Source organism: Lipotes vexillifer, unplaced genomic scaffold, assembly GCF_000442215.2.
Source record: "Lipotes vexillifer unplaced genomic scaffold, Lipotes_vexillifer_v1.1 scaffold207, whole genome shotgun sequence".
NCBI classification, from domain to species: domain Eukaryota; kingdom Metazoa; phylum Chordata; class Mammalia; order Artiodactyla; family Lipotidae; genus Lipotes; species Lipotes vexillifer.
Window position 1 is genome coordinate 468,679 of NW_006784469.1, and position 19,411 is coordinate 488,089.

Sequence of the window (19,411 nt, forward strand, 5' to 3'; positions counted from 1 at the left end):
CAGCAAAAAAATTTTTATGAGAAAATGGGCAGGAAATAAGTCATTAATTTTCTTTTAAGTCACAGTGAGGATTTACTATTCATATCAGGTATGATGGGAAGCTATTAGACCTTTAGGTATAGAAGTGGCATCATGTAAAGTGGTGGTTTAAAAGTTTGCTATATAATCCTGTTGTATGAAGAATAGACCAAAGGGGCACAAGTGGAAGCATGTAGGAATCCCAGTTATCTAGGTAGGAAATAATACTGGCAAAGCACAGCCGGGGATGTTAGTGGAGATTGAGAGACATGAAGAAATTTGAAACGTATAATCCTCTTATGACGTCATGTTTGGTTAACTGTCCAAACCTCTCCGAATAATTTTCCAAGTTCTTCCATAGAGATAGAGCTGGTTTGAACTCTTGTTGCTCTGTCTCATTACTGTTTATTGCTTTTATGTGTATTTTCCCACTATACCGTAATTAACATGAAGAGGGGCTGTGTTATTCTAGGCAAACTGGACCAAAGTGCTTGTGTGAGTCAAACTTTGTAGAAACTCTATGCTCCCTGGCCATCTTCAGCAAGCTTATCTCACTCAATGTGGTCACTTATTTTTCTTGTTTCTTCTAACCAATTAGGCAAGTTCTTCCTTGTTATATTTTTCATCAGGGCTTTCACACTCACATCCACCCTTGATCATTATTCTTATCCCAAGTACACATTCGTTTCTTGATTTTATGTTTTATCAGACCCCATTAGAAATGGCAGTGCTTGCTGAAGGAGAATGCTTGAAGAAAGTCCAGGGTGATGGGGAGGGAGGGATAAGCATATTCAGAGTTTTCTGTTTTGAGCAACAGTGTTGGCTACTGTGCCTTTAAAGAAGGAAAGACTGCGAGCTAAGGGAGGAACCAAATTGACTAGCTTAATAGAATGATCAGTACTTCTATTTTAGTCATGTTTATTTTGGAGAAGTAGACAGTCAAAATACATCTGGATTTCAAGTGGGGTACCTAAATTGAACGTATAAACTATGTACACAAAAATAAAGATAACATTTATGTAAGATAACTCCTATCTCACAATGAAAAGATTTGTCAGACCCACTTTCCCAAAATATTTGGCCAAATTGGATAAAATAAAAACTCTGATGGATGGAGAAGACTTTCTTGTGGATGGAGAGGCAAACAATGTGTAAGAGCAACAGCTCTGGGACCAGATTGCCTGGGTTTAGATCTTGCCTCCACCATAAACTACCTGTGTGATCCTGGAAGAGTTGTTTAATCTCTCTGTGCTTCAGTTTCCCAGTCTTTACAATGTGGTGATATTACTGCCTGTTTTATAAGAATTTTAAAATAATAATTAAATGAATTTGTGTTTGTAAGGTGTACAGATCAGTATCTAGCACAGAATAACCACTTGTTAAATAAAATAAATGGATATGAAATAGACATAAACCTACATATATAAAATTATAAAGCATTTATAATTTCTAAATAAATAATGTATGATTATATATTTTAATTATTAGTGGCTATAAATTTATGCTAGATAGTTATCAAGAAACACTGGATTTAGAAAGCAGGTGGATGTCATTCTGGCACCTTGCAGATCATTGTCTTTCCAAGTCAGTACCTCTTTTGGGTGCAATCATCCACAGACCCCTGGGTCACTCTGCCTCATTCCTTGAGTATTTTAACAGCTGACTCACTGTTACTCCTGTCATAATTCTTGGTGATTTCAGTATCTTCTTAGATGGTTCTTCTAGTTCCTGAGCCCTCGGTTCCTTGATAACCGCTCCAGTGATTTTTGTCTTCCACCCTGCCTCAGCCACTCACTCCCAGCTTCATAACCTAGACATCACACCCCGCAGCCTCCAGCACACACACAATACAACCACTATGGAACCTGTATGGAGATTCCTCAAATAATTAAAAATAGAGCTGCCTTATGATCCAGCAATCCCACTTCTGGGTATATTTACATAGGAAATGAAATCAGGATCTCAAAGAGATATCTGCACTCCCAAATTCATTGCAACATTATTCACAATAGCCAGATAAGGAGACAACCTAAGCTTTGGTCAGGGATAAACAGATAAAAGAAGATGTGGCGTGCGCACACACACACACACACACACACACACGATTATTATTCAGCTGTGAGAAAGAAGGAAAGCTTGCAATTTGCAACAACCTGGATGAAACTTGAGGGTATTATACTAGGTCAAATAAGTCAGAGAGAAACAAATGCTGTATGATCTCAGTTATATGTGGAATCTAAAAAATGCCAAACTCAAGAGAGTAGAATGGGGACTGCCAGGGCTTGCAGAGTGGCGGAAATGAAGAGATTCTGGTCAAGTGGTACAAACTTCTGGTTTATGATGAGGAAGTTCTTGGGATCTAATTTACAGTATGGTAACTACAGCTGACAGTTTTATATTCTGTACTTGACAGTTGCTGGGACAGTAGATCTTTAACGTTTTCACGATAAAAAGAAAAACGGTAATTATGTGTGATGATGAAGGCATTGACTAATCATATTGTGGTAATCATTTCACAATATATATGTGTACTTTAAACAGTGTTTTGTGTCAGTTGCATCTTAATAAAGGTGGGGGGAAAAGGAAGTGGAATGGGGAGGGGCAGTGTTGAATGTTAGATTTACAAATTCTAGAACAGGAAACATGAAGAACTTTCTATTTTATCAAGAGGTTGATGCAGTATAATCTGCTGAAACTGGCAGTCGATTGGTAAATTTAAGGCTAGAAGGTTGACATCACTAATGTGATAAAGGTGAGGGAGAAATTGTGATATTAACCTCAATGTTTTCACAGAAACCCTTCTAAAATACGAAACCACAAAAAAAAATTCATCTCTCTCTGATCAGTTGTAGAGCTGTGGAATGTTAAATTTGGAAAAGACCTTGGAAATCTTCTGCTCCAATTGTTAGGTTAGTTAAGAAGTGGAGATAAAGAGAAATGAAGTGATGTTTCCAGGTTCACTTAGCTTGTTAGTGACTGAGTACAGGTATCCAGATTCCAAAACTGGTGTTCTTTCCAATGCACTCATGCTGTCACCTCAAAATGAATTCCTTTTCTTTTCTTTCTTTCCTTTTAAAATAATCACTCCTGATCCCTTCTGGTTTAGTTTTATAGCATGCAATATTTTTTTTACTGCAAGTCTTTGCCTAAGTTCCGTTAGTCACTCTAATATTATTGTCACTTTGCCAACTACCTCAAAAGATTATAGCAGAGTATCTAAGTACAAATTTAACAGCTTGTTTACTTGGGCTTATTATAGGCTCATTCACTATGCAAAATAATCTTTATACCTTAACTAGTGTAATTGTTAGATACATGCTTCTAGCTGTGTCAGAATGAAACATACATTTACATTTCAATAGATGAAGCACTACATTCTCCTAGGTGAGTAAAGAAATTAGTTTTAATTTAACTACATTAGGCTTAGGGTGGTTGTAAAGTGTAAGGAAAATTAATATGATGATGGTTCTGTACATATTTAGTATTTGGTAAAGTACCATGAAAACTTCATTATACTAAAAGTATGCCTTATATATTAAGACTTTACAATTACAACTCTGTTATTTAAAAGATAGAACTCTACTTAATCCCAGAGAGAAGAATAACATCATTTGATTAGAGTTATTTTTTAATTAATTAATTAATTTATTTATTTTTGGCTGTGTTGGGTCTTCGTTGCTTCATGCGGGCTTTCGCTAGTTGCGGCGAGTGGGGGCTACTCTTCGTTGTGGTGTGCAGGCTTCTCATTGCGGTGGCTTCTCTTGTTGCGGAGCACTGGCTCTAGGTGTGTGGGCCTCAGTAGTTGTGGCACATGGGCTCAGTAGTTGTGGCTCACAGGCTGTAGAGCGCAAGCTCAATAGTTGTGGCGCACGGGCTTAGTTGCTCCGCAGCATGTGGGATCTTCCCGGACCACGGCTCGAACCTGTGTTCCCTGCATTGGCAGGCAGATTCCTAGCCACTGCACCACCAGGGAAGTCCCTAGAGTTATTTTTTAACGTAAAAGAGAAGCACTATATATAATCATTCTAATACTGAATTGAGATTTTTCCCTCAATGTGTTACAGCAGGGTACTTTATAACAGGCTATTAGCATGCACGATTTTCTCTTAGGTATTTTAAGTTTTGCTATCTTTCTGGTTAATAAGTAATAAATTCTGTTATAAAGTTAGTATTTCAGAAATGTATGAGGCTTTACAAGGCACAAGTCTCCCGTCACACATGCTCTTTTTCAACTTGTTCTTTTTAATTTAAAATTAAATATTGGATAACTTTCGCTTCAGTATAGATGTATTGGTGCTATGTGGTGTCCTATTCTGTGTGTGTACATGTGTATCCCACTATTTATTTAACTAACTCTCCATGAAAGCATATTTGGGTTTGTTTCCAATGTGTTGCTGTCTCCAAAGCTGAATTGAATAGTGTACATACAACTTTGTACACTTCGTTTTGTATGACTCATTCTTTAAAGTGGAAGAGTAGACTCAGATTTATGAACATTAAGAAATTTAATGCATTTTGCCAATTTACTGTCTAAAAGGTTGTACTATGTCAGATATTTCCCTCAACGGGTATAAAAACTTTTCTTTTCCCACATCCCTGCTCAAACTGGGCATTTTTGCTAGTTTTTTCCAGTCTCATATTTGAAAACATACTAATTTAATTTAATTTGCTGTTATTTAACTATAAATGATACTGAGCATCTTTTCACATATATATGGCCTCATTTTAATTTTATTTCTGTGAATTACATGACTATGTCTTTTATCCATTTTCTATTTTTTCTTTTTTATGAGAGTGTTCTGTAGGTATATGATTATTAAGTTCCTAGGATATTTGAACTTGTAAAACAGCATCAAAGAGCACAAAGAATTTCTACTTCTGTTGTGTGCCAATAAATTTACTCTTCCAGCTGAAACAATGTTTTTCTTTATTCTCCATTTGCAGAAATGCATTACCATACACAACAGCTGAATTATGGTCTTAAGAGAATCTGTTCATTATGCCAAGTAAATGCCTATATCTCATTTTAACACTTAGGTGAAATTAAGTGTATCCAATTGCTATGACTTACTTTCCTCCTTCATGTAAGCTTTTTACTTCTTGCTTCATCTTTTGTATCTAAGCTTTCTATTATTTACAGATTCCTCAGTAATAATATAATGGTAATGTTTTGTGACTTTCGATATTCATGCTTTATTTCTTGGTTTGTTTTATGGAAGGTCTATGCCAGAAAGGAGGCCTTAAAGGGAGGTTTGGATAAAACTGTAAGCCTTCAGAAAGATTTATCAGAGATGCATGAATGGATGACACAAGCTGAAGAAGAATACCTAGAGAGAGATTTTGAATATAAAACCCCAGATGAATTACAGACAGCAGTTGAAGAGATGAAGGTAAAAGAAACCAAATAAAACAAATTGTGATTCTGCACAGTCGGCTCTTTTCTTGGTTTAATAGTAGAGGTTGCTTTTTGATTGATTTAGCTTCAAGTTTGATATACATTGTGTAGAATGTTTAAACTTTTTATTTATTAAGTCTATGCATTGTGGTCACAACATAAATATTGACAATCACAGTTTGGAGCATTTTCCCCTTGAAATTATGTACTATTAAGAGATTGGAAACAGCTACTCACATTAGATGTTTCTAGCTGATGCAAATTCAAACTGGAAATATGTCAAAGTGTTATTGAAATGACAGTTGGAAATGTCAACAGGCTGTGTTAATTTGGTGGTTTAAAGGGTTTCTTAGAATTTGGGAGTACTAAATATTTTAGCTGATGGTCTTTAATATGGATAAAAGGACTGTGTTTACATGAACTTCTCTTGAAATGATAGGATAAAAAATACAACATTGATTTAGGACCAAGGAAACTGGTATGTAGAAAGGACTGGGAGGTGAAGCTTGGTAATTGGATCTACACAACTGCATTTCAGGGTGGCCCCGGACAACTCAGTAGTCAGTGTAATCCTCTGTTTTTTCATGTGTAAATCATCTCATTTTATAACTTGAAAGTATCAACTGAGGATTGAAACTTAAATGTAAGTAAATTGCCTAGCTTAGAGTGAGCACTCAATGATTTGCAGCTATAATGATAATTATTATCTTCATGTACTAGCAATGACACATTATTTAACCACATTAGCCTAGGTGAATTATTAATACATATTTGTTTGGTTTGAGGCCTCATGATGGAGCAGAATCATTTTGGAGCCAGACGCTTGGGTTTAAAACCTGCTTTGGCCCCTTGCCAACTGTGTAAACTTGGGCAAGTTGCATAAACCCAGTGAGCTTTCATTCCCTCATTTGTGAACTGGATATCAAAATACCTGATATTCAGAATTATTTGAAGGGTGAAACATAAAAGTCCTAATGTAGTACACAAAATAGATGCCCCAAACTAGTTAATTATTATTACCGTTATTATTATCATTGTTGCGTGGTAAGAAATTAATTATATGCACTTTATTATATATTTTATATGATTATTCAATGAATATTGTAATTAATAGTAGAATGTGCCCACATGAAAATTCAGATGCTTAAATATCAAAGATATCATATGGCTTTAGTCACATGGAAATTAAAATTAAAACATATAAGGAAGACTATATTTGGATAAACAGTAATAGTGTCTTTGAGTATTAAAAACTACAGAATCATTCTAATCTAACAATACCGTACATCATTCATTTTTCAAGAAATATTGTATACTTACTAAGTGTCAAACACCCTTCTAGACACAGAATACAGTAGTGTGCAATACATAAAAGCTACCTGACTTCTTGGAATTTTCATTCTAGTTGGGGCGGGGGGGGGTAGGCAATGAATGGAGAAATTTAAAAATTCATTTGAGATCATGATGATTTCCCAAAAAAATAAACCAGGATTGTGAAATAAATAATAACTAGAGTTCAGGTGGGAGTTGGAGGTGGTGAGATGCTGTTTTAGAAAGGGTTGATTTGTAGGGCATTTGTGAGGAATTATATTTAATCTGAGATATGAATCATAAGAAAAAGCCAACCTTAAAAATGTCTTATGGGGCACATTCCATTCAGAGGGAAGAGCTCCTGCAAAGACACTAAGGCTAATTGGTAAGAGAAAGAGGCCCACCTGCCTGAAGAGAGTAAAACAGGATAAATGACCTGAGATGATTTGGAGGGACTGAGTAGATATCTGCTAACACAGGAGCTTTGTAGGATATGGAGGGGTTTTCATTCTTAGTGAAATGAGAAAGCCATTGGAAGGACTATAATGATTTTAAGTTTGACTGTGGGGAGGTCCCCATTAAGGAAATTGTATCATTATAGAATGTGAGAGCTGGAGGGTACTTTGGAAAGAAACTAGTCTACACTTCCTCTGTGCAGATCAGAAAACGGAAATTCCCAGATAGGTCAAATAATTTACTCATAGTCACAGGCTTTATCTGTGGTAGAATCAAGAATATATTTCCCTCTATCCCTATCCCATTCTAAGCTGTTCTAAGCTATGATATGCCCTTCCATTCCATTCTGTGAAGCATGTGCCACCCCACTTGCCTTTCCTCTCATGTCTCAATTCCCTCATGGCTTTTCTCGCCATCTCTTCTAATGCTGCATAGCCACTGCTTCAGAACCCTAAGGAGATAATCAGCAGTCAGCTTGTGTTCAGCTGTTCTGGGTTTCCTGATTCCTTTGTTTGGATCTGGCCCTCTCCCCTCATTCCTTGAACACTTTGCTTATCTGGTAACCACTCAGTCAGATCCCTTTTCCTTTTCCAGTACTGGAGAGTAGACTGTCTCAATTTTTTTTAAAAAGTTATACACAATCCCTGAAATGAGTGGCCCAACCAATCAGTTCACACTGATTTGCATGTTTAAATAACAGATTTAGCTACAAAACTGGTGCATATGGGGGTAATATTGAAAAGAGGAAAAGCTCAGGCAGCTTGTGTCCACAACAGCAAAGGGATTTGGCATTTCTTGTGTTTTCTGTCTGCCAGTCAAGGTATCTCTTTCGGTCTGTTTCCCTACCTAGAGGGTAGTGATAGTAGCTTGTTCAGGCTTCCACTTGTGCTCCTGTTGAGAGCAAATTTTTCTTCATTGTCGGAAGAGACTGATAGACCTACTTCGTCATTTCTCCTTGATTTAGTCAGATAAAAAGTAGAGACTTTCTGTTTCTTTACTTTTCTCTCCTGTGTTGTACTTGAAAATGATAATGCTGCTTTTGACTTCTTTTTTCTCTGTAAACAAAACTTTTCTATTTACACAAAAGAGCCAAGGGGAGTGTTTGATTAGCAACATCTGATTCTTTTGAAGGTCTGAAGTGACTGTATGCTGAAATTTATATTAAACACTTTAAAAAGAACTCTGGAATTTCAGTTTTTGATGGTTTTCTTTCTTTCTTTTTAAACGTTTTACAATATGGTAACTAGTCTTAGTGTTTACTAGGAATTACATGCATGTATTTGCTATTATCATTCTGTGGGGGGCAGGCTAGAATAATCCCAATGGAGGGAGGATCAGAATCACCTGGAAGACTGAGGTGGAGCCTGAGATTTTTCATTTCTAAAAAGTTTCCAGGTCATGCCAAGGAATAAGTTCCAAGGTGGTTCCAAGGAAGCACATTTTGACAACCACTGGTTCGAGGTATTGGCAGTGAAAAGTGTCTGAGCTTATGATGGTTAGCTTCCTAGAAATATATGGAAAGAAAGCCACCACTTCTGATGAGGATTATGTCTAAACTATACCAGTCATTTAGTTTTCTACCTTTCCCTGCAGTGGAGAAATTGGTCATGATCTCCTTTTCTCTTACCATTCTTCTCTGAACCTTTCCCAATTTCTAAGCCTGATTGTAAAAAAGAATTTATGAACGCCTAAACATCAGGGGGAAATGTTTCTTATTCTGCATTTTTGATCGTTTCATGGGTTGTTTATAATTTTCATAAACTGCAATTTCATTCACTGGATCCACTACATCATGTTCCTTCTTCATCTCACAGAGGATTTGAGATGGGCTTAACAGAAGCTATGTGAAAGAAAAGATGTAACTCCCAGGATGACTTACTTAAACTCTCTGAACCTCAGTTCTCGGATGTGTAATATAGAGAAAACAAAACTTATTTCACAAGGTTTCGTTAAAGATCCAATGAGGTAGTACATACAACATGTCTGTCATAGCACACAGTAGCACATACTAAGTGATTAATGTTTGTCAAAGTTGTTTTTAATGCTAAAATTACAATGGCCAAAATATGGTTTGCATAGAAACAAATCCCATGCTCAGTGTGCCAAAAGACAGATTTATTTAGAATTTTGAAATAAAATTTCAATCAGTTATAATCAGTGAAGGCAGTCATTTAATAGTCAAAACAACTTGCATTTGCCATCGTATTTTATACTTTTTAAGGCATTATGGGGCTAAATCCAAAGGCATAGAGTGATTGTGCTGAAAATTAGAAAGGCATTCTATAGCTGACTTTGCCCATTTACTGCCCATATCCCCTTATTCTCACTACTATACTGCATATAGGCACAACTTCCACCTGCCAGAATCTGCATTTCTTTACCTGACAGCTTTCTGAGGCCACCGAATCCCACTTTTTCCACCTGAGTATGGCTTCACATACTAGGAAATTAACATTCCCCCAACAGGGTTCAACCAGTGATGGGAGATGGTGTGTAAATACCCCAGTGCCCTCACCCCTGAGTGGGATAAACCTGAGACCTGTATTTCCCAGAGCTTCTTGGCAGGATTAAACTCCAGTCACCAACAGCAATTGCTGGGTTAATAAGTATACCCTTCTAATCTCCATTCTCTTTCCATTCCCCATCTCCCTACCACTGTTTCCTTCACATCGTGCATAAACTACTTATGCTGGAAAGCTCGTCTCAAGGTCGGCCTTCATAGTAACCCACAGACGAATAGCAACACTCCTGTAGTTGAACAAGTTGAGTTTATTACTTTTGGTAATGAGGGAGAGTACACACCATGGGCAACCGTGGGTTATACGAGTAAGAGAGTATTCAAACCTGTTGTAGGATTTGGGTTTGTGTTAGATGATTTAAGGGAGCATTTAAGGGCTTTGCTCTGGATTTCATTTTGACACCGAGTGGGAGTAACTCTGTGATTCGGTATCTTAATACATTTTTCCTGGAAGGAGAGAAGACTAGAGAGAGGCTGAAGATATGTAATAATTGATAAAGAAGCAGCAGTGACTCATTAACAGGATGGGGAAGTGTCTGATATTTTCTGGTTTGGACATTGTTTATGTTTTTGTCTATATTCTTGCATGATTATGGAGTGGAATTTCTGTCATGATCTGCAGTGGTAACAAAGTAGCCTGTCTGATATTGATGTTTTGTGAAACAGTTTATCTTCAACACAAGAATACCAAGGCATAGCTGTACTAGGCCAGCCCCCTCATGTCAGGAATTTCTCTTCTCTTTCTCTTACGCGTTTTCAGTTACTGAACACAGCTTTCTTTTATCAAAATATGTTCCAATTATAGCATTAAGAAGACTTATTTCTGTGTTAATTATTCTTTGATTTAAATAATGATATTTGTACTGATTTCAATATTATTCATCCATCTGAGTAATTTATAAGTGATTTCAGTTCTAGACTATGAGATATTTTTGAACCTAGTTAGCATTGAAATATTTGTTTCTTGCTTATTTCACGTATGTGTGTGTGTATATATATGTGTGTGTGTGTGTGTTTGTGTATTCTCCACAAATACACATCCACATACAGACTACTTTTCAAACTATTCTGATTAAAGGTCAGTTACATTCTGATTATAAATTCTTTCCTGCAAGTTTCCAATTGTCACTGAACTCAAATTTTTTAAAAATTTTATTTAATTTATTTATTTTTGGCTGTGTTGGGTCTTCGTTGCTGCACGTGGGCTTTCTCTAGTTGCAGAGAGATGGGGGTAGTGGGGGCTACTCTTTGTTGTGGTGCGCAGGCTTCTCATTGTGGTGGCTTCTTTTGTTGCAGAGCACGGGCTCTAGGCGCGCGGGCTTCAGTAGTTGTGGTGCGCAGGCTCAGTAGTTTTGGTGCATGGGCAGCTTAGTTGCTCCATGACATGTGGGATCTTCCCAGACCAGGGCTCGAACCCATGTCCCCTCTATTCGCAGGTGGATTCTTAACCACTGCGCCACCAGGGAAGTCCCATCACTAAACTCAAGTTTATGGAAATGATTGTAGTCAGTATTGGATTTATTTTTATTAATCTCATTCTAACAGAAATGTTGCAAGGAAGAAAGAATATGATATATAGGAATGCATCTTGAAAGTAAAGTCATTGCCTTGCTATTAAGAGAGCATTGTTTATTTTTCAGAGAGCTAAAGAAGAGGCGCAGCAAAAAGAAGCAAAAGTGAAACTCCTCACTGAGTCTGTAAGCAATGTCATAGCTCAAGCTCCAGCTGCAGCACAAGAGGCCTTAAAAAAGGAACTTGACACTCTGACCACCAACTACCAGTGGCTCTGCACCAGGCTGAATGGGAAATCCAAGACTTTGGAAGTCAGTTGCTTTTCTTGATCTTTATCAATTACTATATGTCAGCTTATGGTTATATGTGAAGCACAGTGATTAAGAACACAAACTCTGGTTTAAGATTACTTAGGCTCAAATTCTTCACTCAGGCACTTACAAGTTTGCAACTGTGGGCCATTTGCTTAACTTGTATAAACCTGTTTCCTATCTATAAAATGGACATAAAAATAATACTGATTTCATAGAGTGAGAAAATTAAATAAGCTATTCTATATAAAGTACTTAGCCTAGCACTCAATAAATGTGAGCCACTCCCAGTCTGTTGTTGTTGTTATGATTATGATTATTATTATTAGGTCACAAAATCCCATGAATAAGTTTTCTCAAGATATATAGAAACTGGTCTCTCTTTTTTCATATATTTGAATGTCCATAAAGTCATGTAATTATCTTAGAAGGAAGGTATTCTGGGGAGAAAGTATATCTTATTATAATTCTCTTTAACAATTGCAGTGCCCTATAGAGTTCTTTACAAGACATATTGTCTAACTAGCCTTTTTTTGGACATTTTACATTATATTAATTTATTATCATAAGTCCTGCCTTATCTTTCCCATATGCTTTACTCCTTAGGTTATGATACTCTGAATATACTTGATAAGGAATTCAGATACCCCAAGTGATTACCATGTAATTGTATCAAAAGCAAACTGTGATTCTCCATGTGAAAATACTGTTTATTAGCAGTTCGTATCATGTCAAGGACGCCAAAACTTTACCTACTGCCAAATACTGAAGCCGCCAGATACTGCACACCAATTGGGCTTTAAATTCAGCCAACTTCTCCTGCATAAACTGAGTCATCTTTGTGAATATAGTTGATAAAGAATTCAGGTGTCCCATTATTGTTGAAGAACATGATTGTTTAGGGAGCTTTTTATATTAAGTGTTTTATGTTTAGAGGCAGATACAACTCAGACCAATAGAGTAGACCTTTAAAAAATATTAAAACTGTATCCTTCACCCTGTACTCAAGATTTCCAATATTACAGCTCCAAGTTTCTCCATTATCAATTCCAGTTCCTTCTTTATTTATCAGTCCCTGTTCATTTTTTATCCAATTCACTCCTCACACACTTGCCTAGTGCCTTCTGTATTCAAGGAACTATTATAGTTGCTGAGAATATAAAGGAAAATCTCTTCAATTGGTGCTATGTCAGTACTACAGAAAATAAAGCAAAGAATGGGAAGAGATGACCCTGAGAGTTTCAAGGAAGTCACAACTGATTCAATATCATGTTATATGAGATAAGGACTTTTTATATCTAGGGAAGTGCTTTCTGATCATATTCAAATAAAACATTTAAATATTGTTTTCTTAGGTTCCTAATTTCTTTACATCATCATCATTCTTTGCTTTCTATTATTCATGTTGTTCACTTAAAAATACGCTACTCTGGAGAAATATCTATTTGGGTCTTCTGCCCATTTTTGGATTGGGTTGTTTGTTCATGTACCACAGTGTTCATTGCAGCTCTATTTACAATAGCCAGGACGTGGAAGCAACAACCTAAGGGTCCATCGACAGATGAATGGATAAAGAAGATGTGGCACATATATACAATGGAATTTTATTCAGCCATAAAAGAAAGGAAATTGAGTTACTTGTAGTGAGGTGGATGGACCTAGAGTCTGTCATGCAGAGTAAAGTAAGTCAGAAAGAGAAAGACAAATACCATATGCTAACACATATATATGGAATCTAAAAAAAAAAAAAAATGGTTCTGAAGAACCTAGGGGCAGGATAGGAATAAAGGCACAGACTTAGAGAATGGACTTGACACGGGGAGGAGGAAGGATAAGCTGGGACGAAGTGAGAGAGTGTCATGGACATATACACACTACCAAACGTAAGGTAGATAGCTAGTGGGAAGCAGCCGCATAGCACAGGGAGATCAGCTTGGTGCTTTGTGACCACCTAGAGGGGTGGGATAGGGAGGGTGGGAGGGAGGGAGACGTAAGAGGGAAAAGGTATGGGAACATAATGTATATGTATAACTGATTCACTTTGTTATAAAGCAGAAACTAACACACCATTTTAAAGCAATTATACTCCAATAAAGATGTTAAAAAAAATATGCTACTCCTCCAGAAATCTATTTTGGGGCATGTTTTCCAAAATTAATTAATTTTCATATTAATAACAAAATTTTCAAGATTTTTTATGAATTATCGTTCCATTTCTCATCTGTAATGACACTTCTAAACTTTCCTCTTCATGTTAAAGTTATCAAGTTATTTAGTCTCTCTTTATTCCTTCTCCACTGGTTTGGAATATATATGCTGTTTATTTTAATGGAACTCTTAATTACCTTAAATACTATCTTGCATACCTTAATCCACAAAGTCCACCAATAATAAATATTTCTACACACCTAACAATGATATAGCAGAACCACTAGAATCATTTAACTCTGAATTTATTTCCCATCTTCCATATTGTTGTTGCACCCTATTTCTTATCCCCCTAAATTAGTGCTATTGCCACTGTGTTGTTGAAATTATTATTATTAATATTTATTTAGATTTGCCATCACTATTTTACCAACTTCAGTGATGATTTTTGCTTTTCCGTACCCTTCTTTTGCTTCTGCTCTTTCATTGAGTGTGAATAGCAAGTGCTCTCAGACTTTGTATGACTGAAAATGCCTTTTTTTTTTCGCTCTCATTGTTGAGGAATGGCCTAGCTGAGCATATAATTATGCTAGGGGAGTTATTTTCTTTTACAACACTGAAAAATGTTATTCTATTTTCTTCTGCAATTTCTTGCTGTCAAGAAGTCTGCTGCCAAATTATCGTTTCTTTATAATTTTCTCAGGTACATTTCCATTTTCTCTTTGTCTTTTTTCAGTCTATTTATCTATGTGTAATTTGCTTTCATTTGTACTTTGTCACCTGGTGTATTAATAAGAACAGAAAGATTCTTTCTTTTTTTGGTGGTCTCCAGAAAACCTTTTTGGTGGTTTTCTTTCTCCTAATCTCTCCATTCCTTCTTAGGGGAACCTTTATTAGATCTATGAAGAATCTCCCCATCCTGTATTCAGATTCTTGGCTTCTCTTTAATATTTTCTCTTTTTCTATCTCTGTCTTTTGGATTCTGGGTAATTTTCTAAATCCGTCTTCCAGTTCTCAAGTTTTCTCTTCACCCGCCTAGTGCATAATTTATTCTTTGACATATAAATACATTCATCTCTGCATTCACATCTATCTGTATGTGTGTGTGTTTGTATTTTTTCAAAGCCTGTATTTTCCATTTCTCAATGTTTTACTTAGTTGTTTTGCAAATTTGTCTCTTTTGCATAATCTTCTGCTTTTGTGTAATTCCGTTTTTTCCTTTAAACAGTTTAAACTTAGGTAATATAGTTGGTTGAGAAATCTCAACTTAATGAGTAATAAGCATGAAACAGTTTTGGTTTTCCAGTAACTAAAACCAACCAGGTCAAACTCCATTTTCTGCCTATAGTTGGCTTTTTAATCAGTATTTCAGTCTGATCCTCTAAGTTTTCATTTACTTTTAGTTATTAAAAGTCTCATATAAATTTTTTGTTTTTATTTTTTTAATTTTATTTTTGGCTGCGTACGGTATTTGTTTTTCTCTTTTTGGCTGCGTTTGGTCTTCGTTGCTGTGCTCGGGCTTTCTTTAGTTGCAGCGAGTGGGGGCTACTCTTCGTTGCAGTGCACGGGTTTCTCATTGCGGTGGCTTCTCTTGTTGCGGAGCATGGGCTCTAGGCATGCAGGCTCAGTAGTTGTGACTCGCAGGCTCTAGAGTGCAGGCTCAGTAGTTGTGGTGCACGGGCTTCATTGCTCCGTGGCCTGTGGGATCTTCCTGGACCAGGGCTCGAACCCGTCTCTCCTGCATTGGCAGGCGGATTCTTAACCACTGTGCCACCAGGGAAGCCCTAAAAGTCTCATATAGATTTTGATCTCATACTGTATTAAAATCTTCCACCAGCTTAATCTTGTGGGTTCAGTAATTTATACAGATGTGGGAGTGAGAAGAAAAGATCTTACAGTCCTCTCCTCTCAATTTCTGGATAGTAATCTTCTAATTTTAGTATATGGGAGGATAAGGAAGGAAAAATACTCTTCATCTGATGTTCTTTCTTTGGCTGGCTGCAGTTGCTATTAACTTTTTTGTTAATACCCACACACATCTGTGATGATGAGTCTGTTATCGCCAGACTCTATAGGTTATCACTGCTGATCTGGCTTGTTCTCTATAGGTTTGTTGTGGTCTGATGGAGAGCCCAGTTGGCCTTGTTCACATGGACTTTGAACCCTAGAAAAGATTTCCTAAGCATACATGATAACCTTGGAGTATTCAACAAGAATTTCAGGCTGACTCTTGCCAATAGCCTTATACCACATTGAAAATTAAACCTTTTTGTCTTACCCACTATATCTCAAATCAGCCTGTGGGCACTGGCAGATCCCATATTACGTAACTCTTAGGAATGAGAAACGTGAAATAGTTGTCCTTGATTCCTCTTTGGCCATACCAGCATCTCAGTAGGGAATGCATGTCAACCATTCCTTTCTGAATATACCCACCCACTTGAAGAGCATTGCTCTTTTAGATCCTGTAAAGAAAAGGGACCAAGGGACCAGATGAGTTTCCCCTAAACACCCTCATAAAAAGGTAAGAAAAAAGGATTGCCTAACTTTTCAAATTCTCCTCTCTTCATGTTCCCCCAGTGCCCTCCCCATTAGCCATCTCTCTTTAGATGAGGGCTTGTAGAAACATCTAGCAGAAGTTTTAGCAACATGGACTGTAGGGAACTTAGCCATTTTATTTCTTAAGTATGAATTCTGGTTGTTAGTCTCAAGAAAAGTAGATCCTACTGGCAACTTTTATCACCAGGCTCAACTTATTTATTATAAAATTTTTAAAACAATGTTCTGTTATCTCTGATCACAATGTGTGGATTCTACCATTTGTAACAACTGTTGACTCCCTCTAATGGTAGTGAATTTTGTCACACGCTTGTAATTTTTTTGTTTGTGAGCTCAGCTGTAGTAGGAATTATATTTTACTGGAAATCCCTTCTGTGCTAGGCTATTGGAGGGTCCTTATGAGTCTTTTCTATTTGTCCCTACCAGAGTCTGAGAGATGTTATATTCTATCCTCATGTGATATAAACTTAGGTTTCACTTCCTTACGGATGGATCCTTATCTTCCAACCAAAATCCAAAGGATCCTCAGCTTTCTTGCTAATTCCTTATACTCCGGTGGATGGGGATTTTATAGTTCTTGTTTCCAGGAGAGGTGACACCCAGCTTTACGCTTTTCCATCTCCCTGGAATGCATGAGACCAATGCCTCTTTTCCCATCCCAAATTAGTTTTGAATACCCCAGCTTTTATGTTCTGATATGCCAGTATTTTGTTAAGCTTGTTTTCCCAACCTTTAGTGCACTTAACTTCCCCTTTTATTTCTGCCACCTGAGGATTTTTCATACTTGTTTCATAAATCAGCTGTAATTTAAAAGGTTTTTTTAAAATATTTTATCTAGCATTTTAATCTGACTGGCTCAGGTTGGGGGGAGAGTTTACCACATCAGCTCCATTTTGAATGGAAGTTTCCTTTTTCATTTGTACTTTCTTCAAAGCCACTTTGAATTTGGTGATTTCAAGGTAATTTTAAGTTCCAAACTGTTAACAGTTATTCTAAGTGGCTTTTAGCTCCAATTTAGGCTGCAAGACTATATTTTATTTTGCAAAGGTGACCTGTAAAGCCAGTACATTCAGCCTCTCCAGCTGTGTCCTTCAGATGCATTGAGGACACAAGAGGCCATCCATCCTGATGGTTAAATCAGCAAGGTAGTTCATTATCTCAGTCTGCACCAAAGTTAATAAGACACATTACCAATTGCATCTCCTTATCTTCAAAGCTCTAAAGTACCCTCGGGTATTAGATGGGATATTTATATTTTCCCACTGGGATCTTTGCCCAGAAGGAAGACAGCCTGTAGTCCAGCAGGAGCTGGAAATGACCCAGATTTAAGATTTCTATCACTTTTTAAAGCAAAATACTTAATTTCACTTTCTGTAATAAACTGTACATAAAATACTAAGCAAGAATTGGTAGGCTAGCAAGGCAGGTTATACTGATACTTTTTATCAGAGAGAGAATGTTCTCCATCATTTGCAAGGGCTATGAGCAAAGGTGAAAATATGGGGAATCTGATAGAATTTTTAGAATTTTTAGTTTCTCCTAAAATAAAACTTCCTTCCTAGGCTTCATTTTTGGTTGTGGGGGAGGGGTTGCAGGTGGTAGTGATTGCACTGCTATATCTATAAATTTGCCCAATATTTCCAATCTCCAAGCTAATAGAAAATGACTCTTTTAATATTCTTATCCTCTAATGTATCTTCCTACTTTTTCCCAGCAGACATAACCCTAATCCATAAAATTGTCTGTATTATTTCTCTGCTTAAAAAAAAAAAATCATACACATGTGGATGCCTAAACAATATACTGCTCAACTTTGCTTGTTTTGAGGGTTGTAGAAAGTGGTAACCTATAATATATCGTTTTCTGGGGCTAGCTCTTTTTGTTCAACATTTTTGTGTCTGGGCCTCATCCATATGGTTCTCTTTGGTGAAGTTTTCATTTTTGCTTCTGTATTCTCTATGTAAATATGATACAGTGTATTTGTACATTTTCTTGCCACTGGACATTAAGGATTGTTTCCTTCTTTTTTTATTTTGGTTATTACAAAAAGTACTGAAATGAACATTCTTGTAACTCTCTTTGTTGTCCATCCAAACCAGTTTCTCTGAGGATGTGTATGGAAAAGTGGAATTGCTGGGGTTGTTAGGTATGTGAATATTCACCTTATTGGGAATGACATTGTTTTCCAAAATGATCATTCTAATATACACACCCATCAGCAATAAATACAAATTTGTGTTAATGCGTATCTTCTCTCACACTTGGAATTGTCAAACTTCTCATTTGTGTCAGTCAACGTGTTAAATATCTCACTGTAATCCTGACATACATTCTCCTGGTTACTAATGAGTCTGAACATATTTGTGAATGTTTATCACATGTATCTTTTTCTTTCAAATACTGGTTCAGGATTTTGTTTCATTTTTCTATTAGGTTATTTGTTCATCTTTTAACTGATTCAGTGTGCCTTTCATATTCATCTATTTCCAGTTTTGCAGTTGTTTTCTTCAAGTTTGAGGCTGTTTTCGATTTCTTGTGTTCTTTGATGAGTAGGTTTTAATTCTAATGTAATTAAATTTATTTATCTCTTTCTTATGGTCGGTTTTTACAAAATGTCTTATTTTAGATATTCTTCCCCATCCCAAGGTCAAAAAAAGTCTCTTCTATATTCTTCTGGTAGCAGTCTTAAAATTTTGCTTTTTCATATATGAGTACTTTTGAATATTAATTAGTTTTTACAGTGTATACCAAAAGCCATTGAAAAATAATCATATCCTCAAAATAGACCATATTCATATTTCTAATAACATACCACAAGGAAATAATTTAAAATATGGAAAAATTCATATTCATGATGACGGTCACCAGAAAGATATAATAGCAAACAAAACTAAGGAAACCAAACTACAGCTACTTAAATGAAACCTTAGATTTTTATTAAAAAATATATCTTCCTAATAATATAGAAAAAAATATGGGATATAATGTTTATTGAAAAGAGAGCTATAGTTAAATCCATACTTTACTTTTAACTATCTAATTATTTATATATGATAAAATTTAGAGAAGGTCACAGAAAGTGGTAATACTTGATGTGTTGGGATGTTAGGTTTATACGTGCAGTTTTATATATGCTTTTATTTCTTCTATTTCCCAGACTGTAATGTTTTTTTTTGTTTTGTT

At 36.3% G+C, this 19,411-nt stretch overlaps 1 protein-coding gene across 1 annotated transcript in view; it reads left to right on the forward strand.

Annotated features, from left to right (window-relative positions):
* DMD (dystrophin) overlaps positions 1–19,411 on the forward strand; it is a 1,809,438-nt gene that overhangs the window by 391,672 nt on the left and 1,398,355 nt on the right. The window contains exons 24-25 of the mRNA XM_007456856.1: positions 5,238–5,408; positions 11,339–11,521. Coding sequence (XP_007456918.1) covers positions 5,238–5,408; positions 11,339–11,521 — 354 coding nt within the window. The remainder of the gene's footprint in view (positions 1–5,237; positions 5,409–11,338; positions 11,522–19,411) is intronic.